The sequence below is a fragment of the Bos javanicus genome, chromosome 14 (assembly GCF_032452875.1).
Source record: "Bos javanicus breed banteng chromosome 14, ARS-OSU_banteng_1.0, whole genome shotgun sequence".
Taxonomy (NCBI): Eukaryota; Metazoa; Chordata; class Mammalia; order Artiodactyla; family Bovidae; genus Bos; species Bos javanicus.
Window position 1 is genome coordinate 511,055 of NC_083881.1, and position 10,243 is coordinate 521,297.

The following is a 10,243-nucleotide window of genomic DNA, read 5'->3' on the forward strand; positions in this document are numbered from 1 at the left end:
AGCTGAGAAATGACGAAATCCTGTGTTTATAGAGCGGGACAAGGGGCAGGCAGCGGTCAGCAGAGGCTTGTTTGCAGCTGCCCGGAAGCCCCGCGTGTTCCTCGTCTGTCCGGGATTGCATTTGCCAGGAGACCACAACTCCCAGGGTGCACCGCGCGCCAGCGGACTACAAAGGTATGCGCGCCGCGGCCCTGGGCCAGTTAGCGGCTCCGGGAGCTACGCTTCCCAGGACTCCGAGAGGAGCCGTCCGGCACGGATTTGCACGCGCTGATTGGCGGCGCGGACCACGGCAGTGGCGTAGTAGAGGCGGTGGCGGCAGTTGGCCAAGGGTCCGGAGGCGGGGCCACAGGCCTCGGGTGCTGCCAGCCCGGCGGGCTACGACTTGGCCGCGGCGGGGTGCGAACTAAGGCCATGGGCGACCGCGGCGGCGCGGGCGGCTCCCGGCGCCGGAGGACGGGGTCGCGGCCTTCGATCCAGGGCGGCAGTGGGCCCGCGGCAGCGGAAGAGGAGGTGCGGGATGTGGGCGCCGGAGGGGACGCGCCGGTCCGGGACACAGACAAGGACGGAGACGTAGACGTGGGCAGCGGCCACTGGGACCTGAGGTAGCGGTGCGCGTGACCCCTAACCTTTGACCCCTGATACGGGGCCCCTGCGACCCAACCTGGTGGCCCAGGCCTGTCGGCGGCAGCTCGGGCTCGAGTCCGAGAGTCTGGCGCCTGGACCTTGGTGCACAGCTGTGCCCCTCGGGCCTCCACGGGGAAACTTAGCGGGAGGTTGGGGGCGGAGGGTCTCCTGCCCGGAACACCCAGGTACGGGGGCCGAGGGGAGGGCAGCGGCTCAACTTCTAGACGCCCTCCCTCTGCCTTCCTTTGGTGGGTTCTGAAGCTTTCCCAGGGTGAGCCCACTACGCACAGTGTCCTCTACCTGGAAGGAGATACAGGGGTCCTTCCTGAGGGCTATGAGGGGTGCCTTGTGGGTTGATAAAGCTCCCGGAGGAGGAGGGTGGACCGGCGGAGAACAGAGGCAGGGGCAGTGCGAGGGGATTTCTCATCCCTCGCAGACCCTCCAGAGAATGGTCTTCACAAAGGTCCCTCATCCGTCACCCGGCGATTGACTGGCCTAGGATCCTGCTTATTACCAGCACAAATGGCTGCTCTAGGGTCAAAGTGGGTCCTGTAATGGGACCCTCACCCCTGGTTGGGGTACAGGGGAGGAGTTGGAAGTGCGCACACCCACAGGTGGGCGCCCTGCTTAGCTGAAGGACTGATGGGAAGGAGTTGGGGGAGCAAGCTGCGGCTGAAAGGGAGGATCTGACCCACGTGGGCATCAGCTAAGTCCTGCTGGCTGCCTCCAGGCGCCCCCTTTGCCATCCTCCACGCCCCTCCCCCCAGCCCTGACCTTCATCCTGGTCAAGGGCTCTCAGGGGCTCTGGTTTTGGGATCAGCTCCAGAGCTAGAGGTTATCAAGGAGGAAGTGGGCAACAGGTCAGTCAGCAAGGATTTGCTATCTTCACTGGGTGCTGTGGGGAGGGGAGGGACAAGGGCAGTTGGGGTGCAGGCACTGTCCCTGCCCTTGGGGGGCACACAGTTCACCTGAGAGATAAGATAGCCGCAGCCCTGAAGAGTGAGAGCAAAGGTCAGGCACAGAGTTCAGGATGACACCATGGGGAGGGTGGCTCTGTGAGGGGCACTGGCTTCCTACAGGCCCCAGGTGGTCCTGAGGGGGCGGCTGCAAAGGCCAGGAGGCCCACAGGCCCCTCTGCCCACTCCTGGGGAACTGGATTTGGGGTCACTTTGTATGAGGTGGGGGCGGGTACCAGCTTTGGGCCAAGCTGTCACCCTGGATGGGCCATCACTTGCCTGCTCTGTATAGGCCAGATGGCCAGAAGCTGCTCCTGTCCTGTTGATGGCCCATCCTCGAGGTCTGGACCCTCGGGAAGAGGAGCAGTTGGTGGCAGGGATGGGCCACCGGAGACCCTCCTGATCTCCAGGACACGCAGCTGTGTGTGCCTGTCCCCAGGCCACATGCCACAGGGCTGGGGGCCTCCTGGGGCAGGGCTGGGCATTGGTCTGGCTACTCTTGGTATCGCCTCTGCCTCCCTGCCTCCCAGTCGTCATCCTCCCACCTCTGCCTCCCTGCCTGTTCCTCTCTTTCTCCTCAGGCCCTTCCGGACATTTCCTGCTCACCTAGGTCTGGGCAGGCGGGGTCAGGTGCCGGGTGTGAGCTCACTCCTTCCGGCAGCAAGGTGTAGCTATGTGCCGGAAGGAAGGCCGCTGCTGTTGCCTCGCCTCTGAGTGCGTCCCTTCCAGGTCCTCCACACTCCCCTGTGCCCCGACACCTGGTGCGTCCTTCAGCCATTGGTTCATGGGTCCTCCAGGCACAGCTTTCTAGTCCAGAGCCTCTAGGCTGGGTGCAGGAAGTGCTGAGGAAGTGGCAGCCGGGAGGCGAGCTGGCACCCTGTCCCTCCTTGTTCTGTCCGGCCCTGGAGCTGGACCGTATGGCCCCGCATGTGTGATCCCCACTTGGGGCTGTGCCTCTGGGCAAGTTGGGAAGCTCGGTGAGCCTCATTTTCATGTGCCCGCCTCCCAGTACTGATGTGCAGGTTGAATGAGGTGCCAACTGTAATGAGTTGGAATGGCCCTGCTGGCTGGGTGGGACTGCGGAGCAGATGGGGGCCGCTGGGGGGCACAGAGGCACACCCAGTGCCTCAGTCAGGGAGAGGGTGACAGAGAAGCTCTGGGTGAGGCCCCACCTCCACGCTGGCCATGCCTGCTGCCCTTTGGTCCACTGCAGTGAACTGTGCCATGGGGCTGGACCTCTGTGGGGATTGGTGGGCAGTGGGCTTTCTTCCCGCTTGGGGCCTCTGACCTCTGGGGGCAGGGCGCTGCCCGGGTGGGACAGTCGGAAGGCTGGTAGAGGGACCTGAGGGGTCTGTGTGGTGGCTGGGGGCAGGCCTCAGGAATTTGACAGCAGGGATCTGGAAAAGCTTTAATAACATTATTTGTTGTCAGGATTGGGAAATGCTCCCCTCCCCCCTCCCCCTCTTTCATCTTAGAGACTGCTGCACATCTGGTCAGTGTGGTCTTCTTGGTGGCCCCCAAGGTGGCAGGGGTCACACTGTTATGAAACCGTCCCCTGGGTATGTGGTGCAGACATGGACATGCAGATGGTGATTGGCAGGTTGTAGCATGAGGTGGCTTTGGGACGGTTCCAGTGACAGTGAGTGGGCTGGATCTGGGGGGTTCTGGGCAGGTCCATCAAGCGGATACCCCCACAGACTGTCCTCTTGGGATAGTTGGGCCTGGGAGCCCTGCTTGCCTTGCCAAAAGGCAGGCGCAGAGTCACGAAGAAGAGGGCTTGGGGGCTCAGAGCCCCACTGTGTGTGCAGCCCAGGATGGACCTGGAGGAGGTGCGTGGGCAGGCTGGGCCGGCCGGGGCCTGGGGTGGGGGGGCCTGGTGTGGCAGGGAGGCAGGGCCAGACTGTCAGCGCTGCCTGGCTGAGGATGCTGGCACCCTGTCCTCCCCAGCCGTCTGTCTCCTGGGTGCAGCCATCTGAGTGCTGACCCCAGCCGCCCCTGGAGGCTGGCTGTTCTCCTGTGCCCTATTGCTGGGGACATGTGTCCACAGGAGGGAAAGGGAAGCCCCGGCCTCTCCCCTTACAAAACTGGAGGCCTTGCTCAATGCCCTGGATGGCCTCCTGGTGGCAGGGTGGTTGGTGGGAGGTGGGGCTGCTGCTTAGAACCCGCCAGCGGGCCTGGGCCTGGGCTGAGCTGCACCCCTCCACCTCTGCCTCCAGCTGAGGGTTGGCTTCCATCTCCACCAGGCCCAGCACTGGGCACAGGGCTCTCAGAGGCAGGCTCTGAAAGTCCCCTGCTGGCTTCTGCAGTGGACTCCAGGCGCCGAGCCCCCAGGGGGCTCGAGTGGCGCTCACCCTGCGAAGCCACGTGAAGGCTGGGTCCTCCCCTCCGGAAGGGCCAAATGCAGGGCATGGGTGGTTTGAATGGTGGCCCCTGGGCTCCCTGGAGGGACCAGCTGCTGTGGGGGCCGCCCCCTCCCCACTTCCGTCTTGCATCACCAGCTCCTGTGGCACTCCCCACGCCCCGTCCCCCAGTGGGAGCGGCAGGCCCCCGGTGGCTCTGCCTGCGGAGGGGGATGTGTGGGCGGCGGGGTGGCCTTGCTGCCAGATGCTCTGCCCCGAGTGTCCGTCTCCGCTCTCCAGGTGTCACCGCCTGCAGGATTCCCTGTTCAGTTCTGACAGTGGCTTCAGCAACTACCGTGGCATCCTGAATTGGTGTGTGGTGATGCTGGTACGTAGAGTGACACCTTGGAGCAAGGGTCCCGACAGCCGGGGGGCCATGGGCTCTTCTCCAGGGGTGGGTGTCTGTACTTGTGTAGCTGTGGTGAATGGAGCTCTGGGCTGGCGGTGGGGGTCCCTGGAGCAGCCGTACTCCGGGACCCTACCGGGAGCATGCTCATGCCGTCCCTGCTGAATCCCAGGAGATGCCTGCAGAGGGCAGCCTGGGAACCTCTGAGCTGGGGTCTGCGCCCCAGGGGGCACTGGAGTCTCCCCAGGGGGCGACAGAGAGTAGGCAGGGATGGTCTGGTGGCCCTGGGTGGGGGATGGCTGCTCCGTGGGCCCAGGCCCTCCCTGGCAGCACAGGTGAGTGGTCTTGGGGGTCCACGTAGAACTTCCTCTTCTGTTCCAAATTGCCCTCATGGGTGCGGCATGCCTGGGTGAACCTGGGGGAGCAGGGTGAGGACATGCTTCTCAGCCCAGCCCACAGCTCCAGGCCACACTCTGCAGGACTCTGGCCCCTCCCTCAGCCCTGGAGGGAGCAGGACTGGAGTCCTGTGTCCGCCTCGCTCTGACCTGGCCGAGGCCACTGCTGTGGGGCCCCAGCAGGCCTGCCCAGCAGAAGGTGGAGTGCAGGGACCCCAGGGGCAGCCTTCAGGGTGGGGCAGGGTGAGGCCCGACTGGGCCCAGCCCCACCGCTCAGGGCTGATGTGGCGCGAGGCCTTCGCCCCTCCAGCTGACGTGTCTGCCTGCCCTGGGTGTGGCTCCAGAGGCTGCCTGTGTACCAGGGGCCCCCACGCTTCTGTTTGTGGTTCTGGGCAGTCCCCTGGGGAGCGGTGGGGGCTGTGTGCCAGTCCAGACCCAGTAGTCCACGCGTCCTGGTCTCTGGAGGCCGTGGCTGGTCCAGGACTGTGGCAAGGTGGTCGTGCAGGGCAGGCCCTCAGCAGCCTGTCTGTTCTCCTGCAGCCCCCAGCCTCCTGGCCCTTTGGTGCACCCACAAAGCTCCCCCCTCCCCCAGGAGCTGGGGCCGCCTGCTGCGTCCTCTCGGCAGCCTGGGCTTCCAGGTGGCTGGGCCTCTTAGCAGCTCCAACTCTTGCCTGTGGTGGGCTCTCAGGACAGGCAACTGCCAGTCGGCAGACATTGCAGGACCACGTGTGTCCTGGTAAGCTGGCTGGTTAGGTGTTTAGCTGGGGGATGGTGTGGCAGGTGGCCCCTGCATCTCTGAGCCTGTCACCTCCTCGGGAAGCCTTCTGGGTGGGGGACTCCACCCATGTCGCCTGGAGAAGCATCACTTTTCCACAGAGCCTTCTGCAACCCCCGTGGGGCCTGAGCCTGGGGTGGGGGAGGTGGTGGCCCCTGCTCTTGCAGAGGCCAGCCAGGCATCTGGCCCCAGGCCACTGGCAAGAGCTCGTTGTGTTGGGGGATCTGTCCTTTGCTGCTGCTGCAGGAGCGGCCGAGGCAGGCGGGGGCGTGAGTAGGGGTGGAGACCCAGGCCCAGCTTCCCCAGCCCCTCAGGACCGGCCCGCTCTTTCCCACCACCCCACCAAGTGCGTGGGCACACCCCGCCTGTGAGGATGGGCCCGGTTGGCAGGGCAGAGCCCTGGGAGGGTGGCAGTGCGCCGGGTAGGCTTGGACTTCACTGGGGCTTGGGGTTGTCGCTGTGGCTAGGGGCGCTGACCCGCTTGGTGGGACGGAGGACGGCCGCTGGGCAGCAGGTTTCTTCTGCCGCGGTGGCACAGGCACCTGGGGTTGTGGTTGGCTCCAGGCGGGCGGGGGCTGCGTGCCCCTGCGCAGGCACACAGGCCGTGGGTGGGGAGTCTCAGAGCTTGGCGTGAGGTCCCGCAGGGCTGGGCCTGCAGGATGGAGGCCACTGTCCTGAGCTGCAGGTGCTGGCAGGAGCTGGGGTGGGCGTTCTGGGGCCGTGGCTGACAGCGTTATGTCCCTCTCTCTCTATCGCAGATCTTAAGCAACGCACGGTTATTTCTAGAGAACCTCATCAAGTGAGTGGGCCCCGGCCTGCCCCAGCCCCTGCCACCTCACCCCTCGCCTACACAGACCCTCACCCACCTGCGTCTGCAGGTATGGCATCCTGGTGGACCCCATCCAGGTGGTGTCTCTGTTCCTGAAGGACCCCTACAGCTGGCCAGCTCTGTGCCTGGTCATTGGTGAGCTGGGTGCCCAGGAGGCCTCAGGCCGGCGGTGGGTGGGACAGGGCTGATCTGGGCCTGAACCTGCCCTGGGTTGCTTCTGTCCTCAGTGGCCAATATCTTTGCCGTGGCTGCGTTCCAGGTGGAGAAGCGCCTGGCCGTGGTAAGCAGTGCCCTCACGCCCGCCCCTGACTTGCCTCAAGGTCCTTACCAGTCGGGCTTAGGGCGGGCCACCAGCTGGTCCCACTGTGCTTCAGGGTTTTGGGCCTTGCGTGGCCTTCCTGGGAGGGGCTGCACCTCAGGCCTGGTGGCCCTTCCTCAGGGAGGTCCTCTGACCAGGGAGGGGGGTCCCTGGCTGACGCTCTGCTCCCACCCCAGGGAGCCCTGACGGAGCAGGCGGGGCTGCTGCTGCACGGGGTCAACCTGGCCACCATTCTCTGCTTCCCAGCGGCCGTGGCCTTTCTCCTCGAGTCTATCACTCCAGGTGGGCCCCGCCCCCGCCCCAGCCCACGCTGTCTCGGCCACGGGCAGCGCGGGGGGCGTGGCCTGAGCTTGCCTCTCCCACAGTGGGCTCCGTGCTGGCCCTGATGGTCTACACCATCCTCTTCCTCAAGCTGTTCTCCTACCGGGACGTCAACCTCTGGTGCCGAGAGCGCAGGGCTGGGGCCAAGGCCAAGGCTGGTGAGGGCTGCCTCGGGCTGGGGCCACTGGGCTGCCACTTGCCTCGGGACCGGCAGGGGCTCGGCTCACCCCCGACCCGCCCCCTGCCGCTTGCTCGTAGCTTTGGCAGGTAAGAAGGCCAACGGGGGAGCTGCCCAGCGCACCGTGAGCTACCCCGACAACCTGACCTACCGCGGTGAGGATCCTGCCGGGGGCTGGGGGGACTGCCCGGCGGCCTGGCCTGCTAGCCCCGCCCTCCCTTCCAGATCTCTACTACTTCCTCTTCGCCCCCACCCTGTGCTACGAGCTCAACTTCCCCCGCTCCCCCCGCATCCGAAAGCGCTTCCTGCTGCGGCGACTCCTGGAGATGGTGAGGCGGGGCCTCGCGGGCCAGGGTGGGCGGGCCTGCCGGCACCCGGGGCTCAGCTCACTGTCCGCTTGCTTCCTTCCCCAGCTGTTCCTCACCCAGCTCCAGGTGGGGCTGATCCAGCAGGTACGTGCCCGGGCGGGGAGGGGGCCGGGCAGGGGGGGTGGGGGCAGGGCCTGGGGCCGTTGGGGAGCTGACTCTGCGCTTTTTGCAGTGGATGGTCCCGGCCATCCAGAACTCCATGAAGCCCTTCAAGGTGAGCAGGCAGGCCTGGCAGGGTGGGTTCCGGGGTCAGGGCTGAGGGAGCCAGCTGTGCCCTGTGCCCACAGGACATGGACTACTCCCGCATCGTGGAGCGCCTCCTGAAGCTGGCGGTGAGTGGCCTGCTGGGTGGGGACGCGTGGGGGTGGGTGGGGCTGTTCTGGCACCTGGCACCCACTCCCCACAGGTCCCCAACCACCTCATCTGGCTCATCTTCTTCTACTGGCTCTTCCACTCCTGCCTGAACGCCGTGGCCGAGCTCATGCAGTTTGGAGACCGCGAGTTCTACCGGGACTGGTGGTGGGTGGCCTTGCCGGGGCGGGGGTGGTGGGGGCCCCCGCTGGGGCTGGGGCCGGAGCCCCTGCCCACTCTGCCCCGCCCCCGCAGGAACTCCGAGTCCATCACCTACTTCTGGCAGAACTGGAACATCCCTGTTCACAAGTGGTGCATCAGGTGGGTGTGCGCCTGGGGGCGGGGGGTTGGGGGGTGGGACGGTGTCGCGTGGCCCGGGCGCCCAGCCCACTGCCGCCTCCCCTGCAGACACTTCTACAAGCCCATGCTCCGGCGGGGCAGCAGCAAGTGGGCAGCCAGGACGGCAGTGTTTCTGGCCTCCGCCTTCTTCCACGAGGTCAGTGCACTGAGGGCGCGCCCTGCCCCTGGTGGGGGTGGGGGTGGGGCTCGCTGACGCCCCTCTCCCCTCAGTACCTGGTGAGCATCCCCCTGCGCATGTTCCGCCTCTGGGCCTTCACCGGCATGATGGCGCAGGTGAGCAGCCCTGGACCCCCGCTCCGCCCCGCCCCGCTAGCGCAGAGGCTCACTCCCGTCCTGTGTCCCCAGATCCCGCTGGCCTGGATAGTGGGCCGCTTCTTCCGCGGCAACTACGGCAACGCGGCCGTGTGGCTGTCACTCATCATCGGGCAGCCGGTGGCCGTCCTGATGTACGTCCACGACTACTACGTGCTCAACCGTGAGGCGCCGGCAGCCGGCACCTGAGCGCCTCCAGGCTGGCCCCCTCGTGGGTGTTGGACTGCTTTGCCGCGCTGCCTGCGGCTGGACTAGAGCCTGCCCCAACCTGGGCGCAGCAGAAGGGGGGCTGGCTGGTGGAAGCTGCCTCCTGGCCCCCACCAGGCCTCTGCCTGAGGGGCTTCCTCCTGCCAGGGGAGAGCAGGCCCGACGCAGTTCTGGCCCCTGGGAGGTGCCCATGCTCTGGAAACCCTACAGATCTCGCCCAAGGGTCTGAATGTGTCAATAAAGTGCTGTGCACAGTGAGCTCCCTCAGCCTCCAGGGCACAGGGCTGGCAGGAGGGGGCGGCCCTCCCACGTGGGGCCATGCTGTGGGAAGGAGGCCCCAGCGCCTGGAGAGGAGCTGGGGCTGTGGTGACCCTCCCTGCCTCACAGGGCTCTGTGGTCAGACGTCTTGCCCTGCGAGGTGGAGACTCCATGCTCCAAGGCCCCCTGTGCCTGAGGTCTGCACACAAGTGGATTCAACTTGGGTCAGGCCAGAGGCTAAGGTGTGGAAGAGGGTTGAGAATCAGGCTGACTTGAACGGCAGCAAAGACTCCAAGGCAAGGCTGCAGAGGTCTCAGAGGCTATGCGCACAGTCCCCTGCTGGGGTGCTCACCTGGGCTGGGCTCTGGGCTGCTTGGACAAAGCAGGTGGCCTGGCTCAGCCCTCACTGAGGGCCTCCCTTGGGGGCAGAGGTTGGCCTGATGCCAGGGGCTCCCCGTTTTTCCAGGCCCTCAGCAGGTAGTTGGGTGTGGCCCTCAGAATACCTTGGTCCCAGAGCTTGCCACTCAAAAAGCTTGGCAGTGAGGCAAGGGCAACCCTGGGCTGTTCCCCCCTCTACTGGCTCTGCCGCCTGGGTTGGAAACCCTGAGGCTGTGCCAGGCAGGTGTACCCTGACAGCCAGCCATGGCCCAGTAAGATGGGTGCCCGAGGTGGTACCTGGGCAGCGGACCCAGCTGTGCTGCCCCCGCCCCAACCAGAAGCCGCTCTAGCCCGTGGTGGTCGTCTGGGCGAGACAGGCTGGTTGGCTAGGCACTGTTTGGTCTACAGCAGGTGTAGGCAGCGTCTCCCTGACCCCTGCCTCCCAGGAAGCCACCACCCTGGGCCCTACTCATCAGCAAGGACAGCGAGCAGGGCTGAGCTGGGGGTGCAAGGCACCGCGTGGGCTGCTACGGCCCGCCACCTCCATCACATGCACCTCTGCACCCCCTGCTGCCTGACTCAGGAGGGGGGGGTCCTGTGCTTCCTTCACTCCAGACACACGGTGCTGACCCAGTGCACCCACCTGGTCCTCTAGTGCGGACCTGGCCACAGGGCTCCTGTGGGCCCACGCTGATCCCACCCTGGTCCCTTCATAAAGAACTCTTGAGCACATGCAGCCCAGGGGAGCCAGGAGGCTCCAGTGTGCTGTGTCCATCTGCCTCCCTCCAGCCCCTTCCGAGACACTGCGCATCATGCCCCCCTCCACCCCCACCCACACTGGCAGGAGGAACAGACAGGGAGACCACA

General features: G+C 66.0%; 1 protein-coding gene across 2 annotated transcripts; it reads left to right on the top strand.

Moving 5' to 3' along the window:
* The first annotated feature begins 215 nt into the window (after positions 1–215).
* On the top strand, positions 216–8,998 carry DGAT1 (diacylglycerol O-acyltransferase 1). 2 transcript variants are annotated; one of them, XM_061438234.1, is made up of 17 exons: positions 216–602; positions 4,220–4,307; positions 6,254–6,294; positions 6,374–6,459; positions 6,552–6,604; positions 6,820–6,925; positions 7,009–7,122; positions 7,223–7,297; positions 7,368–7,471; positions 7,556–7,594; positions 7,683–7,724; positions 7,798–7,842; positions 7,917–8,029; positions 8,117–8,182; positions 8,270–8,357; positions 8,432–8,494; positions 8,567–8,998. In XM_061438234.1, exons 1-17 carry the CDS (start codon positions 412–414, stop codon positions 8,720–8,722), a joined length of 1,470 nt encoding a protein of 489 aa, XP_061294218.1. In that variant the 5' UTR covers positions 216–411; the 3' UTR covers positions 8,723–8,998. The 2 variants fall into 2 exon arrangements, with proteins under 2 accessions (XP_061294218.1, XP_061294219.1); XM_061438235.1 differs by having other exon boundaries at positions 522–608.
* The last annotated feature ends 1,245 nt before the right edge of the window (positions 8,999–10,243 follow it).

Bases quoted from the DNA above. Each gene is read 5' to 3' on its own strand.
- DGAT1 (XM_061438234.1), top strand. From the start codon at position 412: ATGGGCGACCGCGGCGGCGCGGGCGGCTCCCGGCGCCGGAGGACGGGG. The intron at 6,460-6,551 runs GTGAGCTGGGTG...TTCTGTCCTCAG, and splicing joins AGCTCTGTGCCTGGTCATTG to TGGCCAATATCTTTGCCGTG. The intron at 7,472-7,555 runs GTGAGGCGGGGC...TTCCTTCCCCAG, and splicing joins TGCGGCGACTCCTGGAGATG to CTGTTCCTCACCCAGCTCCA.